Source organism: Gorilla gorilla, chromosome 12 (genome assembly GCF_029281585.2).
Source record: "Gorilla gorilla gorilla isolate KB3781 chromosome 12, NHGRI_mGorGor1-v2.1_pri, whole genome shotgun sequence".
In the NCBI taxonomy this organism is placed as follows: Eukaryota; Metazoa; Chordata; class Mammalia; order Primates; family Hominidae; genus Gorilla; species Gorilla gorilla.
Window position 1 is genome coordinate 53656810 of NC_073236.2, and position 18205 is coordinate 53675014.

At 41.6% G+C, this 18205-nt stretch overlaps 1 protein-coding gene across 3 annotated transcripts in view; it reads left to right on the forward strand.

The window, feature by feature from the left end:
• IMMT (inner membrane mitochondrial protein) overlaps positions 1 to 18205 on the forward strand; it is a 52408-nt gene that overhangs the window by 27846 nt on the left and 6357 nt on the right. Inside the window, exons 7-12 of one of the 3 annotated variants that reach the window (XM_019020829.4) lie at positions 1829 to 1965; positions 6410 to 6513; positions 8814 to 8949; positions 9765 to 9894; positions 14914 to 14928; positions 16972 to 17195. In XM_019020829.4, coding sequence (XP_018876374.1) covers positions 1829 to 1965; positions 6410 to 6513; positions 8814 to 8949; positions 9765 to 9894; positions 14914 to 14928; positions 16972 to 17195 — 746 coding nt within the window. The other 2 variants (XM_055378170.2, XM_055378165.2) reach the window with 2 other exon arrangements.

Consider the following 18205-nt stretch of genomic DNA (forward strand, 5'->3'; position numbering starts at 1 on the left):
GTATTTTTAGTAGAGACGGGGTTTCACAATGTTGGCCAGCCTGGTCTCGAACTCCTGACCTCAGGTGATACGCCTGCCTCGGCCTCCCAAAGTGCTGGGATTACAGGCGTGAGCCACTGCGCCGGCCCATTTATTATTAAATTAGTATTCTTACTAGCCGCCTTTCTTCAAATGACCATTTATTTTTGCATTTTAGTAAATTATCTAAAATTGTTGTTTGCTTTACTTTTTGGTATTCCCGAAACAGCATATAGAAATGTGATCTTAATAGGTGGAAGCCTCTTGAACATTGGTGTCTGCTATTTCTTGAGTCCTTTTGTGGAAGAACACTGTCCATTTCAAGTTGCCTTTGGGTTTTGTTTTGTATTTTTTGACCTGTTTTCTTATTTGTCTTTTTCTTTCTCTTGTCTGTTTTCTTGTATCTTGTCAACATAAGTGTTTTGCTATGAGTATTCCTTCTTGCTAAGGGGATGAAATGGTTACCTCTTTTTCTCTGTTATGATTGTTGTTTAAAATGAAGAAAGCTGATGGATTTGTTGAGTTTATAGCCACAATATGTAAAAGGGGCTATAGTGTCCTAAACCTTGTTTCTCCCATTTGAAATACATTACCCTTCTTTAAATAATTTTGAAAAAAAAAAAAAACACTTTTTATTTTGAAAAAGTTTAGATATACAGAAAAGAAAAAGTAGGCTGGGCACGGTGGCTCACGCCTGTAATCCCAGCACTTTGAGAGGCTGAGGTGGGTGGATCACGAGGTCAGGAGATCGAGACCATCCTGGCTAACACGGTGAAACCCTGTCTCTACTAAAAATACAAAAAAATTAGCTGAGCGTGGTGGCAGCGCCTGTAGTCCCAGCTACTCAGGAGACTGAGGCAGGAGAATCGCCTGAACCCGGGAGGCAGAGGTTGCGGTGAACTGAGACGGTGCCACTGCACTCCAGCCTGGGCGATAGAGTGGGACTCCGTCTCCAAAAAAAAAAACAAACAAAAAACCGGGCACGGTGGCTCACGCCTGTAATCCCAGCACTTTGGGAGTCCAGGGCGGGCGGATCATGGGGTCAGTAGATGGAGACTATCCTGGCTAACATGGTGAAACCCCGTCTCTACTAAAAAACACAAAAAAAATTAACTGGGCGTGGTGGTAGGCACCTGTAGTCCCAGCTACTCGGGAGGCTGAGGTAGGAGAATGGCGTGAACCCGGGAGGCGGAGCTTGCAGTGAGCCGAGATCGCGCCACTGCACTCCAGCCTGGGCGACAGAGCGAGACTGTGTCTCAGAAAAAAAAAAAAAAAAAGAAGTGTAATAAAGCTTCATAGATTTATCATCCAGACTAAATTATCAGTATTTTACCTTTTTTTTTTTTTTTTGAGAGAGTCTCGCTGTGTCGCTCAGGCTAGAGTGCAGTGGCGTGATCTCGGCTCACTGCAAGCTCCAACTCCCGGGTTCAAGCGATTCTGCTGCCTCAGCCTCCCAAGTAGCTGGAACTACAGGCACCCGCCACCAGGCCCGGCTAATTTTTGTATTTTTGGTAGAGACGGGGTTTCACCACATTGGTCAGGTTGGTCTCAAACTCCTGACCTTGTGACCCGCCCACCTCGGCCTCCCAAAGTGCTGGGATTACAGGCGTGAGCCACTGCGCCCGGCCTTTACCATACTTTTAAGTGAAACTTTGATTCCCTAAATTTGAGTCTCATGTATTTTGTTCCTTTTTAAATTTTTTGGGAAATGCAATGGAAGACTAAATAGGAGAACAGCAAAAGTTTAAAGTCATTTATGGGGGTAGGGATTTGTTTTTTAACTGTTCATTTTTTTTTTTTTTTTTTTAAGCTCTAGCCAAGAGCTTAGAAGATGCTCTGAGGCAAACTGCAAGTGTCACTCTGCAGGCTATTGCAGCTCAGAATGCTGCGGTCCAGGCTGTCAATGCACACTCCAACATATTGAAAGCCGCCATGGACAATTCTGAGGTGAGCCCAATGAATGATTAGAAGTGTTTCGGCTGTCATGACTTGGAGGACAAAAAGAAAAATTGAAGGTGGAGAGAAGTGTAATATTTAACAGACTGCTTTCTTCCGTATGATATCGGCTTTCTCTCACTAGGGGAAGATAGTCTGGAATAATTAATCTTTTTTTGTTATTGTTTTGAGACGGAGTCTTGCTCTGTCGCCCGGGCTGGAGTCCAGTGGTGCGACCTCGGCTCATTGCAACCTCCACCTCCCAGGTTCAAGCGATTCTCCTGCCTCAGCCTCCCGAGTAGCTGGGATTACAGGCTCCCACCACCATACCCGGCTAATTTTTGTACTTTTAGTAAAGACAGGGTTTGCCATTTTGGCCAGGCTGGACTGGAACTCTTGACCTCAAGTGATTTGCCTGCCTCGGCCTCCCAAAATGTTGGGATTACAGGCGTGAGCCACTGTGCTTGGCCTTAGAGTAATTATGTTTAAAAAACAAACTGAAAAAAGCCTTTAAGTTTTTTAGAATGAATTTTATACATTGTGCTTTACTATATCTTACAACACTGATGCAGCGCAAGAATTAGTTCAGATTTGCTTTCATATTTTAATAGTACTTAAATATTTTTGTTGCTTGCTTTAAAATTGCTATTTCCATAGGTAAACTTTTTAAGATACTTCTCAAACTTCACATGCAGTTTTAAGAAATAATACAGAGCTCTCATGTTCCCTGAAACACCTGCTATTTTAAATGTTTATGATTATTTAATTTATGCTAAACACTTCAAAGAATGAAGTAATAACATTGATTTTTCAAAATTTAATACTGGGACCTAATAAATTATTTTATAATTACATTAAGTTATTCAGTATGTATAAATGTATCTCTATTCCAAGTCATTTAAGGAGTAAATTAAAGTAAAATGCATAAATTATTAATCTTAAGGATCAGGATCATACATGGTCAGTAAAGTTACTTTGCCATCATAAGTGTAGTTTTAAAAAAAATTTTACACACACTTTACATTGTTTCAGTCGTATGTACTTATATTACAAAAGAGTTTAATTAGACCTCTGATGTTAGTAGCAAGAAACTACAACCTTTGAAATTTTAAGGAAAATTCCATTTTATTCAAAGTCCAAGAAAAATACTTAAATATCAGAGTTCAGTCAGCAAAGTGGAAACCACCCAGGAAATTTAATTTGCTGGTTACCGATATGGGAAGGCTAGAAGTTGCGTGATGTAAGGGTGTTGGGTTCAAACCCAAGTAGACCAGTATCCCTCAGAAGGACACAGATTAGAAGCTTTAAATGCCATGTTACTACTTGGGTATAAGGGTACACAAGGTGGTATTTCATCTTCCCAGCGCACATAATGTGTAGCACATGGTGATTAGACAGTGTAAAATCTATTGCAGTCAAGATTTTACAATCTAATGGTAGCAGTTAACAGATGAGAGTATTAGCTAATGTACAAAATAATTAGAAAAATGTATGAACACATTTTGGAATGTTAAGAATGAATTCCAGCTTTTGTTTTTTCTAGTACAAGAAGCTATAGGTGCACATGTAATTTCTAATATATACTGAATAACTTTCACAAAGCAGTGTTTGTGAAGAGTTGGATTTGGTAATACTAGGATTTAGTTTGATTGTAGGGGAATCTGTGTCTGTTACAGGGTAGGTTTTCCTTGGACCTCTGTAAGCAGGAGTACCTTCAACAAGGGTGATAAATTTTGGCCCCCAGATATGTCATTGACATTTACATGCTTTGTAATTCTATTTGGGTCAGTTCATGTGGCCCAACTCAGCATCCATTCTTTTTTTTTTTTTTTGAGACAGAGTCTTGCTCTGTCACCAGGCTGTAGTACAGTGGCGTGATCTCTGCTCACTGCAACCTCCGCCTCCCAGGTTCAAGCAATTCTCCTGCCTTAGCCTCTCAAGTAGCTGAAATTATAGGTGCCCACCACCACACCTGGCTAATTTTTGTATTTTTCATACAGAGAGGGTTTCACTATGTTGGCCAGGCTGGTCTCGAACTCATGACCTCAAGTGATCTACCTGCCTCCGCCTCCCAAAAGTGCTGGGATTATAGGCGTAAGCCACCATGCCTGGCCCCAAATCAGTATACATTCTTGATGTATTTTATTTTCAAGATGACTAAAGCGGGCCAGGCGTGGTGGCTCATGCCTGTAATCCCAGCACTGTGGGAGGCTGAGGCTGGTGGATCATTTGAGGTCAGGAGTTCGAGACCAGCCTGACCAACATGGAGAAACCCCGTTTCTACTAAAAATATAAAATTAGCTGGGCATGGTGGCCCATGCCTGTAATCCCAGCTACTCGGGAGACTGACGCAGGAGAATCGCTTGAACCTGGGAGGTGGAGGTTGTGGTGAGCCAAGATCGAGCCATTGCACTCCAGCCTGGGCAACAAGAATGAAACTCCATCTCAAAAAAAAAAAAAAAAAAAGACTAAAGTGGGAATTCACTGAAACATCAACTTTATTTTTCACATCATAAGATATACTTTGCAAAATTTTACATAGAACATTCTTTTTTTTTTTTTTTTTTTTTGGAGACGAAGTCCTGCTTTGTTGCCCAGGCTGGAGTGCAATAGTGTGATCTCGGCTCACTGCAACCTCTGCCTCCCAGGTTCCAGCGATTCTCCTACCTCAGCCTCCGGAGTAGCTGGGATTACAGGCGCCCATCACCACACCCATCTTAGTAGAGACAGGGTTTCACCATATTGGCCATGCTGGTCTTGAACTCCTGACCTCAGGTGATCTGCTCACCTCAGCCTCCCAAATTGCTGGGATTACAGTTGTGAGCCACTGCACCCGGCTACATAGAACATTTAAAAAGCGATACATGAAGAAAAGTACAAATATTTCTTCTAAATGTATGGACTCTTAACCTGGAGTTGAGTCTATAGATAGAATTCAGGGGTTCATTGAACTTGAAGGAGGGAAACATCTTTATTTTCCCTAGCCTCAAATTGAAATTTAAAACCATTTTCTTCAACTATGAATATTGGCAACAAACCACAGTAATGTTAGCAGTACTGTGACCATGTCACCAATAGAAAGCACAGATGTTTTCAGATCACATTATAGTATTTGCAGATCTCTTGAATATTATCTGTGCTCATCACTACTTCTAAATAGGGTGTTTATTAGTTCTACCACTAGATCTTGTTTATTATTTCACATAATTTTTTGTTTTTGAGACAGGGTCTTGCTCTGTCACCCAGGCTGGAGAGCAGTGGTGTGATTACAGCTCACTGTGGCCTCATCCCAGGCTCAAATGATCCTCCCACATCAGCCCCTCAAGTAGCTGGGGCCACAGGCATGAGCCACTACGCCTGGCTATTTTTTTTATTTCGTTGAAATGGGGTCTCACTATATTGTTCAGGCTGGTCTCAAACAACTGGGCTTAAGCGATCCTGCTACAGTGCTGGGATTACAGGCATGAGCCACTGCACCCTGTCTAGGCCCTGAGTGTTCTGGGTACCTTGCACCCCGTCATAGTGTGGGACTCTTGCTGCACTTAGTGGTATTAGAGTGTTAGAGGGTTTTCTTCCTAATATTATATATCCCCTAAATATGAGCCAGCTCTGCTCAAAAAAGTGGCAGTCAGTTCCATAGCTGGAGAAAAACATGTTGGATCTGCCTAAGATTTTCAAGGAAAACTTTTTTTTGAGAAGTAGTCTTTCTCTGTCGCCAGGCTGGAGTGCAGTGGCACGATTTTGGCTCACTGCAACCTCCGCCTCCTGTATTCAAGCAATTCTCCTGCCTCAGCCTCCCGAGTAGCTGGGATTACAGGCACCCACCACCACGCCCAGCTAATTTTGTATTTTTAGTAGAGACGGGGTTTCACCATGTTGGCCAGGATGGTCTTGATCTCTTGACCTCGTGATCCGCCGGTCTCAGCCTCCCAAAGTGCTGGGATTATAGGCGTGAGCCACTGCGCCCGGCCAAAACTTTTTTTTTTTTAATACACATTTCACATACCGTAAGAGTCACCTCAAGGGAGGTTTTTGACAATAGTTGACTTATATGTAACAAATTAAGAAGAGTAATTCTTTAGAGTAACATTTAGGAGGAATAAGGACCCTACAAATATGTAAACCTCCTATTTATCCTTAAACTCTGATTTTGGTTTGTACATCCTTTTGAGAATCTTAAAAAAAAAAACAAAAAAACTCTCCTTAGAAAATGCTTATATGGCTGGGCAGTGGCTCATGCCTGTAATCCCAGCACTTTGAGGGGCCGATGTGGGCAGATCATAAGCCTTAAATTAAGAACATAAGCCTTAAATTAAGAGTTCTTACTCTGGAGAAACATTGCATATAAATTTTTACCTTTGAATTTAATGTCACATGTTTCTGTGTTCAATCTTGTTGGCCTATCATATGACAATAATAGCAGTTATTTATTATATAATTAAAATTTTTTGTTTAGATTGCAGGCGAGAAGAAATCTGCTCAGTGGCGCACAGTGGAGGGTGCATTGAAGGAACGCAGAAAGGCAGTAGACGAAGCTGCCGATGCCCTTCTCAAAGCCAAGTAATTACTCATGGACTTTAACAAGTAATTAGGGCCTCCTGGTGGCTTTCTTTGGGCCGGGTTTTCTTTGTATTGTCTGTATAGAATAAAGAGGAGGTAGAGAAACCCTTCTCTCACTTTTCCACCCGTGCTTGTTCTGAATTGGCATTAGGAATTTGTACAGGCCGGGCACGGTGGCTCACACCTGTAATCCCAGCACTTTGGGAGGCCGAGGCGGGGGGATCACGAGGTCAAGAGATCGAGACCATCCTGGCCAACATGGTGAAACCCCATCTCTATTAAAAATGCAAAAAAATTAGCTGGGCGTGGTGGCGGGCGCCTGTAGTCCCAGCTACTCGAGAGGCTGAGGCGGGAGAATCACCTCAACCCAGGAGGCGGAGGTTGCAGTGAGCCGAGATGATGCCATTGCACTCCAGCCTGGGCGACAGAGTGAGACGCCGTCTCAAAAAAAAAAAAAAAAAGGAATTTGTACAAAGGTGTAAAAAGAGAGAAGGAATAAAATATAAATAGTCCAGGCTGAGTACAGTGGCTCACACCTGTAATCCCAGTACTTTGGGAGGCCTAGGAGGCAGATCACTTGAGACCAAGAGTTTGAGCCATCCTGGCCAACATGGTGAGACCCTGTCTCTACTAAAAATGAAAATGTTAGCCAGGCGTGGTGGCATGCGCCTGTAGTCCCAGCGACTCGGGAGGCTGAGGTAGGAGAATCACTTGAACCCCAGAGGTGGAGGTTGCAGTGAACTGAGATTGTGCCACTGCACTCCAGCCTGAGCCTGGGCGACAGAGCGAGACTCCATCTCAAAATGTATATATATAAAATTAGGCCAGAATAAATTTGGCAGAAACTTATATAAAGGATTTTTTTTTTTTTTTTTAATTCATGGTCTTGCTCTGTTGCCCATGCCATAGTGCAGGGGCATGATCAGGGCTCACTATAGCCTCAACCTCCCGGGCTCAAGCCATCCTCCCGCCTCAGCCCCCTGAGTAGCTGGGACTGGCATGAGCCACCACACTCAGACATATAAAGGATCTTACATAAAAGTCAGTTTTGCTTTGGATTATTGCTTAGATGATGTATCTCTACAGATGTACTGAGATTCTGCTGTAGTTTTAAGATTTTACTGGGACAGTTTGGGCAGTTTATCAGAATGTAGAAAGTATGTCACAATCTGTTTGCCTTAACCAAAATAGTGAGTATGTAATAGGTATGCCACGTTGACTTTCATTCCTGGAAGTTCGCTAAAACTAGGATTGAGCAAGCATGCCCAGATATAAGATCAACCTCTGTTGATGGAATCCTACATTTGACTAAACATCCTCATCAGCAGTATGGAATAGTTATTTGTCACTCAAAATTTTGCTGTCTTTTTTAAGAAAATATTTATTATTAGTAGAGAAGGAAGTCTTCTGATAAAACTAGCATATCTTTTAGGAGATTTAAGGCATTATGTTCATATCACTTTGAGTTCTGTGTTTTATGGTGGGTAGACCACAGTCTGACTGACTTATGAAACATTCTGAATCGTGAGGGCTCCCTGAGACCCAGTTAAGTATTCGCCCAGTGAGGTTTTTGGCCTTCTCCTGTGCCTTTGCCTGCCTTAGCTCTCTCTCATTGGTTGGTGAGTCAAGTTGATCCTTGCAAGAGCTGCTGTTTATTGTGTGCTCATGATTCGGCCAGGCACTGAGTACTTCTCATGAATTACTTCTGTTCCTTACACGAAAGCATGTAGGAAATGAGAGGCTGATATGGGAGCTGAATCTGGGGCTGTCTTACTCTGAGGTCCGGGTCACTCCATATACCATGCTACCTCTCTGGTTCACTCTAGTAAATCTAGCTTCTAACCAAGGTGTTTTCAGTTGTTGATGAGAAAAGCCTTTCTGTTTATTGACTCCAGAAAAGCATTGATGCTCGTCCAAAGGTAGTGAGTTAGCTCAGTTGATTGTTCACAGTCAGTTACGGATCGAACTGTCTTGTTCTAGTCTTTCCTCCCTTACTATTGCACTTGACTAGTCTTTAAAAAAAAGAAAAAAAAAGCAATTACATTTCTTTCATTGACTTTTCTTTTAGTTTTTTTAATAAAATAGAGACATGGTTTCCCTATGTTGCCCAGGCTGGTCTTGAACTCCTGGGCTCAAGTGATCCTCCTGCCTTGGCCTCCAAAGTGCTGGGATTACAGGTATCAGCCACTGCTCCCAGCTTGTTTCATAGACTTTTAACAATTATATACTGTACTGACATCAAAACTTTTTAATACAGTTGACAAGAAGTTATATTAAATCTTTGTTTTGTTGGTTTCCAGAGAAGAGTTAGAGAAGATGAAAAGTGTGATTGAAAATGCAAAGAAAAAAGAGGTTGCTGGGGCCAAGCCTCATATAACTGCTGCAGAGGGTAAACTTCACAACATGATAGTTGATCTGGATAATGTGGTCAAAAAGGTATGTTTCCTAAGTCTTATAATATTTTATATTTTAAAATATAATCTCTTAAATGATTTTAAGGATTTAGGAAAACAGCAAATTCCTACCATCTCCCCCTCTTTTCTCCTGCAAAGTGTATTAGTTGTTACTGTTTTAAAAAATTTGCCTTGGCTGGGTGTGGTGGTTCACACCTGTAATCCCAGCACTTTGGCAGGCCGAGGTGGGCAGATAACTTGAGCCCAGGAGTTTGAGACCAGCCTGGGCAACATGGTGAAACTCTGTTTCTACAAAAAATACAAAAATAAGTGGATGTGGTGGTGTGCGCCTGTAGTCCTAGCTACTCAGGAGACTGAGGTGAGAGGATGACTTGGGCCTGGGAGGTTGAGGCTGCAGTGAGCTGAGATGGTGCCACTGCACTCTATCCTGGGTGAGAGAGTGAGACCCTGTCAAAAAAAAAAAAATTTTTTTTTTTTTGCCTTGGACACCAACCAAGTGGATTGTTCCATATTGTTGATACTTTCTATAATAGATAACATTTTTGGTTATGATTATTGTCACTTATGAAAATGTCCATTTTGTAGCAGATCTTCTGCCTGCACTTATATGATATGTATGGAGGGAGGGGGCATAGTAAGATGGGAAAGGGCCTGTCCATGGTATTTGAATAGGAATTAGAAGGAAACAAATAGGGCTTATATTCTATTTCTGAGCTTCAGATTTCCTTACACATTTCCAACAAAATGTAAACAAATGAAGGAATACTACTTCTGTTTCTTGGAATGTTTATGGTACTTTTTGTTCAATTTAATCACATACCCTGTGTATTTGCTCAGGTCCAAGCAGCTCAGTCTGAGGCTAAGGTTGTATCTCAGTATCATGAGCTGGTGGTCCAAGCTCGGGATGACTTTAAACGAGAGCTGGACAGTATTACTCCAGAAGTCCTTCCTGGGTGGAAAGGAATGAGTGAGTACAACTGAAGTAATGTTTTTTTTTTTTTTTTTTTATGTTTTAACCACTAATCAATGAATCTAAACTTGCTTCATCTCCATTGTAGTCCACATCCCTCTGGCATGCATGCATATCTCTTTTTGTTACAGCGTTTTATTTTAACCACAGTCATTACAGATGACACAGCCGCAACAATACTCTTGTAGTTTTAGCTGTGGTGAACATGAGTTCCAGCTAGTGTTTAATTCCATAATCCGTGATTGGTTCTGTTCTGTATTTGCTACTCAAAAAAAAAAAGTTTGGAATTTGAGTGAACAAAAGTGACATTATAACCTTGATGCTACTGAAATATTATTGTATATGTATAAGTATTAAAAAACCTTATTACTTTAGAAGTATTTGTAGTGAATTATTTAAAGCACACTTTATGTCTGCTCTGTGACAAAACAACACTTTGTTGAGAATTTACCTAGGGACCCTGCATTGAGAAAGGAACCAGCTGTCTGGCTATCCACTTCCTCAAGCTGAGACTACAGAGAACTTTGATGCTGAAGTCGTTACATGGTGTAGCTATAGTCACATTTCCCTGAAGTTCTGTGACAGTACTAAGAATCACAGAGATCACCTGTCTCAGCAAAATTAAAATACCGTTTATTTTTATTTTTATTTTTTTTGTTGTTGCCCAGGCTGGAGTGTAGTCCTCCACCTCCCGGTTCAAGCGATCCTCCTACCTCAGCTTCCCAAATAGCTGGGATTACAAGCATGTGACACCACACCAGGCTAATTTTTTGTACCTTTTTTTTTCTTTTCTTTTTTTTTTTTGAGACAAGTTTTACTCTTGTTGCCCAGGCCGGAGTGCAATGGCGCGATCTTGGCTCACTGCAACCTCCGCCTCCCACGTTCAAGCAATTCTCCTGCCTCAGCCTCCTGAGTAGCTGGGATTACAGGTGTGAGCCACTGCGCCCAACCAATTTTTTTGTACTTTTAGTAGAGACAGGGTTTCGCCATTTTGGCCAGGCTGGTTTTGAACTCCTGACCTCAAGTGATTCGCCCACCTTGGCCTCCCAAAATGCTGGGATTACAGGTGTGAGCCACCACACCTGGCTTAAAACACTGTTTAAATGCTAGCATTTGTTAGAAAGCACACTTCTCATGTTGTAGGCCTCTCTGGGCTGAAGGTGTCAGGGTTGCATCACAGAACCACAGCTGGTCTAAGGAATGAAGGTAATAAACACCAGTGCAGGGATTTATAATCATTCTGCATGATGGCCACCCAGGGAGACTGAATGTCAAGAAGTGGAGTTAAGGCTGTCAAAAGATAACTCAGACATTGAGCTCTTTGAATGCAGTTGACTCAGGAGGCAGATATCAGTTAGACTGTTGTCAAATAAAAAAGTGACAGTATGATTTATGAGAGGGAATAATGTGGAGAAATACAAAGTTCAGTCTGGGACCAGTGACTTTTGTTTAGACACTGGATAGCTACCATCGAGCAAAGAGGGCATTGTGGACGATTTATCCTTGAGAAGGATAAACTTGAGCCACGTTGGCACTGCTTCCCTCATCAGAATTTCTCAAGGGGTTGTCTGTGCCTCATTGAGGTTACAATTGAAACAGATGTGAGCACTTGAGAGACTTTCCCTGATTATATTCTTCCACAAACCACTGTACCATATTACCTTATTTTATCTTATTGAAATTCTTATTCATTGGCTTGTTTGTTGTCTCTTTGCATTAGATATATGTAAGCTCCTTGGCATAAATTTGACATTGGTAGGTAGTAGGGAGTCTCCAGTGGCTCAAATAAAATGAAATTAGGTTGACAGGGCAGGACAAATTTTATTTGTGGAGAGTTAGATACGAGCATCAACCCTAAGAATTTGCATTCTGTCTTTGGTCTTCCCAGTAGACTAAATCCTACTAATTTTTCCAAGCCAGCTCTCACGTTTTTAACTTTTGCTTTTTTTCTGCTTTTGAAAGTGCCTATCGCAAAACTATTTTTTTTTTTTTTGAGATGGAGTTTTGCTGTGTCACCCAGGCTGGAGTGCAGTGGTGCAATCTTGGCTCACTGCAACCTCCGCCTCATGGGTTCAAGTGATTCTCCTGCCACAGCCTCCCGAGTAGCTGGGACTACAGGCGTGTGCCACCACACCCAGCTAATTTTTTTGTATTTTTAGTAGAGACTGGGTTTCACCATGTTGGTCAGGCTGGTCTCAAACTCCTGACCTCAAATTATCCATCTACCTCGGCCTCCCAAAGTGCTGGGATTACAGGCGTGAGACACCACGCCCGGCTGCCTATCGTAAAACATGAAAATGTTAAACAGTGGTTCTCAACTGAGGGCATTTTGTCCCTCACATGACATTTGGCAACACCGGGAGACATTTTTGTTTGCCGCAACTGTAGGGAGCTACTGGCATGTGGTGGGTGGAGGCCAGACGTGCTGCTAAACATCCTGCAGTACACAGAATAGCCCCTTACAGCAGAGAACTGTCCGGACCAGAAGGCCAGTAGCACCAAGGTTGAGAAGCCTGTGCTAAAGAAAGGGCCATGTAGAAAATGAAGGTCCCTTGTGAAGCAATCTATGTTGTTTCTTTTTTGAGTGACCTCCATTTAAATCTTTATTAATTTATAAAATAGAGTATATATTCACAATACAAAATTTGAAAGGTACAAAATGGCATTTGAAGTTTCCCTCTCACAGTTTTCCTCCTCAGGGACAACCGGTATTACTGATTTCTTATGTATTTCTAGAGATAATAATTATTCCATGATTACCCTAGCCCTCCGTGGATGTCCTCACCTCTGAAATCAGAACGCACTAAGACCTAAACCAAATTTGTTAGTACTGGTTTGTGTTATGAGGCATTTTGCTCTTATTGTCATTATTTTTTTTATTATACTTTAAGTTCTGGGATTGCTCTTATTATTTCCCTAAACGACAAATGTCCTGATGATGTTCACTACATCCAGTACTCTTTCTGTGTTATCTGTAGCTGAGCAAGTTTCCAAACGTAATAATAGCTAGTGGTATTGAGCATTATTTTGTACCGGGCACTGAGTTCTAAGTGCTTCACATATATTAACTTATTTGAAATTCATAACAGCCTTACAAGGCAAATTTTGTTATGATCCCAATTACATAGATGAAAAAACTGAGACAGAAAAGTAATTTGCGTAAGGTTGAGGTAAGAGCCGGGATTTCATTCTCCCCCACTAGCCTCACTATTCTCTGCCTAAATGATTTGTATCAGCAGCACGGGACTCCCTTTTGGCCTTTTGAGAAGAGGAATGATGTAACCATAATAAGGAGGAAATTTTATTTTTATGAGATTGACGGTGTAGGAGGGAGTGATGTTTAGTCAGTTGATGTTCAGAGCCCCTTGGATGAAAAATACCTGTCTTTGGACTTGTTGAATGCAAAGGTTATTAAGAAGGTCAGGACTGGCCAGGTGCAGTGGCATATGCCTATAATCCTAGCACTTTGGGAGGCTGAGATGGGTGGATTGCCTGAGGTTAGGCGTTCAAGACCGGCCTGGCCGATATGGTGAAACCCCATCTCTACTAAAAATACAAAAATTAGTCAAGCATGGTGGCATGCGCCTGTGGTCCTAGCTACTCGGGAGGCTGAGGCAAGAGAATCACTTGAACCCGGGCAGTGGAGGTTACAGTGAGCCAAGATCGTGCTGCTACACTCCAGCCTGGGCAACGGGAGACTCCGTCTCAAAAAAAAAAAAGGACGTTCATACCAGGATGTTCAGCAGCTCATCCTGAGAGGCAGTAGCTGCGACTGGCTGCTTTCCCCTTCTCCTGTCACGTGTTCACACTGGGTACTTGTGATACTTGTGATCGTGGTGGGGGACATCATTCAAACTATACAGAATGCCATTTTTTCCCTTTACTCTCAAATCAGGCCATTGTAGTTCTTTAATTTGCACAGGTTAAATGAAAATTTAGTATGAATTCATTGTTTTAAAAATTTCAAAGAAGAACTGAATGTATTAAGTATCTGAAATGTTAAGAGAGGCCTGGTACTGTGAACAGAGAGTCAAAACTGTGATTTAGTAAAATACTGTATGAACTAATGAAAATGCGAGGGATAAAAGAAAATTATAGTTTCTATGAAATGCTTAAGTTGAGGCTGGGCATGGTGGCTCACTCCTGTAATCCCAGCACTTTGGGAGGCCGAGGCAGGCAGATCATTTGAGGTCAGGAGTTCGAGACCAGCCTGGCCAACATAGTGAAACCCCGTCTACTAAAAATATAAAAATTAGCCAGGCGTGGTGGGAGGCGCATGTAGTCCCAGCTACTTGGGAGGCTGAGGCAGGAGAATCCCTTGAGCCCAAGAGGCAGAGGTTGCCGTGAGCTGAGATTGCGCCACTGCACTCCAGCCTGGGTGACAGAGCGAGACTCTGTCTCAAAAAAAAAAAAAGAAATGTTTAGGTTGCTGGGTGCAGTGGCTCATGCCTGTAATCCCAGCACTTTGGGAGGCTGAGGAAGGCGGATCGCTTGAGCCCGGGAGTTTGAGACCAGCCTGGGCAACGTGGCAAAACCCCTTCTCTACAAAAAAGTACAAAAATTAGCTGGGTATGGTGGCATACACCTCTAGTCCAAGTTACTTGGGAGGCTGAGGTGGGAGGATTGCTTGAGCCCAGCAGGTGGAGGTTGCAGTGACCTGAGATTGCACCACTGCACTCCAGGCTAGGCAACAGAGGAAGGCTCTGTCTCAAAACAAAAAAACAAAAAATTTAAGTTGATTACTGTGAAACAGAGATAAGTCCTTTGAAACCAAAACCGCAATTAATATCAATGATTCTTTTATTTTCCAAAATGTTATTTACCTTGATTTGTCTTGTTTTACAGTTTAAATTTTAGAAAATAGCCGTATCATTTCATTTTCCAGTATTAAAATAGCTTTTCCTGGTACTAGTCTCCGATTCCTTCTTGTTTCCTTTTAGATATTTCTGTTTAATGATCAATAACTAAAGTATGTGCATTCTTTTTTTTCAAACTGTTCTATTTTTTCCTTTGTAGGTGTTTCAGACTTAGGTGAGTATTATGTATATTTCATGTTTAAAGTCTTTTGTTTTGGGTATTAAGAGACTAAAGTCTTTTTGTTGTGCCTATGATTCTTACACAAAGCCATCTAAATAGATATAAAGTAGAATTATGTCACATGATAAATCTGAATTGGATATTTTTGGCATCCGAATGCTCTCAGGAATGAAAATGTTTCATCAAGTGATTGGAATCCTATAGATGTGAAGTGTGTGTGTGTGTGTGTGTGTGTGTGTGTGTGTGTAATATGGATTGTAACTGATTACTTTGGAGAATTTCAAACATTAAAAAGTAAGAAGAAAACTAAAGAACTTCCAGGACCCATCACTCAGTTTTGTAGCCATCAGTACATGACCAGTTTTGTCTCATCTATTCCCACTCCTCCTCAGCTTATATAGAAGCAGACTCAAATATCACATTCTTTCACTTGTAAATACTTTCAGTATATTTCAAAAACATCACCATACTATTATCACACCTAAAACTTAGTAACAATTCCCTAGTCACCAAATGTCCATTCAGTGTTAAAATATCCCCTATTATTTCATAGAATGAGTTTTTACAGTTTTTTATTTGAATCGATACCCGTAGACATTCCACGTTGAGTTTAGTCAATAAATCTCTTGCCCCTTTTTGTTTTTTGCTTTTCAATGTATTTATTAAGAAATTGAGTCATTAGTCATATAGAATTTCCTACATTCCATATTTTGCTGTTGGAGCCATAATTCTTCACTTCATCTTAGCCAAAAGACTAAGAAGTGATGGAGTCATAATTCTTTTTTTTTTTTTGAGACAAGGTCTTGCTCTGTCACCAGGCTGGAGTGCAGTGGCACAATTTCAGTTCACTGCAATCTCCGCCTCCTGGGTTCAAGCAATTCTCGTGCCTCAGCCTCCTGAGTAGCTGGGATTACAGGCATGTGCCCCCACGCCTGGCTAATTTTTGTATTTTTAGTAGAGTCAGGGTTTCACCATGATGGCCAAACTAGTCTCAAACTCCTGGCCTAAAGTGATCCACCCGTGTCGGCCTCTTAAAGTGCTGGGATTATTGGCATCAGCTACTGTGTCTGGCTGGTGGAGCCATAATTCTCTCTCTTTTTTTTTGTTTTTTTTTTTGAGATGGAGTCTTGCTCTGTTGCCCAGGCTGGAATACAGTGGCACAATTTCGGCTCACTGCAACCTCTGTCTCCTGGGTTCAAGTAATTCTCCTACCTCAGCCTCCCGAGTAGCTGGGATTACAGGTGTCCACCATCATGCCCAGCTAATTTTTGCATTTTTAGTAGAGACGGAGTTTCACCAGGTTGGCCAAGCTGGTCTCGAACTCCTGACCTCAGGTGATCTGCCTGCCTTGGCTTCCCAAAGTGCTGGGATTACAGTTGTGAGCCACTGTGCCTGGCTGGAGCCATAATTCTTAATCTGTGTATGTGTTGCTACATTTTTGGATTGAGATTTAAAAAACAAACAAACATTGGTTTAAGCCTAGATGAGAATCTTTGGGTGTATTTTAAAAAGCTTTGCAGTGATTCTGATGGACAGCTCTGGTTGCTGTGTTGGGATTTAATCTAGATCATATGTGTTTAAGAAAAGTAAAAAAACTTATTAAGGAAAAGTCTGAGAGAATTTGAATTTGATTTTTAGTTTTAGCAGAAAAGAATCTTCAATTGGATGCCTGTTATAACTAATTAGAGTTATGCCTGAAAGAAAATATAGACGTAATTGTATATATAAGTTTTGTCTTTAAAGGCAAAGTTACAGTAAATGAGAAAGTCCATTTATAATTAGTTCAGATTAAAAGAGGGTTCCTGGAAAACAACTGATTATCTGAAGGCCTACCTGAATTTTGCCAGGGGTTGAAAATACCTTATTGGACACGAGCCAATTTCTGATTGAACTGGGGAATTTTTAATCTCTTTTCATGTTAGCTAAGTTTTACTTTCGTTTACTGCTCTTAAATTATAATCAGTTGATGCAGATTACCTTGTAATGAGGTATAATTTCAGTGACATCATTAATATTTTAACATGCTCTTTTGCTTAGCTGACAAGCTCTCTACTGATGATCTGAACTCCCTCATTGCTCATGCACATCGTCGTATTGATCAGCTGAACAGAGAGCTGGCAGAACAGAAGGCCACCGAAAAGCAGCACATCACGTTAGCCTTGGAGAAACAAAAGCTGGAAGAAAAGCGGGCGTTTGACTCTGCAGTAGCAAAAGCATTAGAACATCACAGAAGTGAAATACAGGCTGAACAGGACAGAAAGGTAAGAGAAATGAGAATTGTTGCCTAACATTTAAAGTGACTCTAACTTGATTGTTTACTTGTAGAAATAATACTGGCTCAGCCGGGTGCAGTGGTTCATGCCTGTAATCGCAGCACTTTGGGAGGCCCAGGTGGGTGGATCACTTGTGGTCAGGAGTTCGAGACCAGCCTGGCCAATATGGCAAAACCCCCGTCTCTTCTAAAAATACAAAAATTAGCTGGGTGTGGTGGCTCGCGCCTGTAATCCCAGCTACTCGGAAGGCTGAGGCAGGAGAACCACTTGAACCAGGGAGGCAGAGGTTGCAGTGAGCTAAGATCGTGCCACTGCACTCCAGCTTGGGCGATGGAGCAAGACTGTCTCAAAAAAAAAAAAAAAAAAAAAAAAATACAGTCATTGGCTTTAGGATATTGAATATAAGTCATGCCAGCTGACCTTTAGAATGGAGCTTAGGTCCTCATTCTCCTCATCAGAACTTCTAGGAAAGGAGTGATCAAGCAGAGTTCCTTTATGTTGAGCAGATGCAGAAGTGTAAGAAAGTAATAAGCTACTGGTATCCGGGATTATCTAGCTCATCTTTCCAGTGGAGCTGAGCCTCTGTCCCTTAAAGCAGTGCTGAACGAATCTTTGTTGGAGTCTGAGTATGTTTTTCTCTGCTATTGTTGTTAAGTGGTTGGTGGTTAAAAAACAGGTGAAATAGCTTCTTTAGTCCTCTGTCTGGGCACACCATTTATTAAATAGGTGTCCACAGGCTGATTTGGGAACCTAACTACTCATCCCACCTTTGTGTCTTCTTAGCAGTACTACTGGCCACTCCTTCCTTCTTCAAACTATTTCTTCCCTAGGCTCCCTGACACCATACTCTTCTGGCCTTTCTCCTACCTTGCTGGCCACTCCTTAACGTCCTTTTCTGCTCAGCCTCTCAAATAGTGGCATACCTGGCATTAGTTCTGAAACGTTTTATCCATCTGAACTGTCTCTAAGTGTTCTTGTTGAGTCCCGTGACTTGGAAG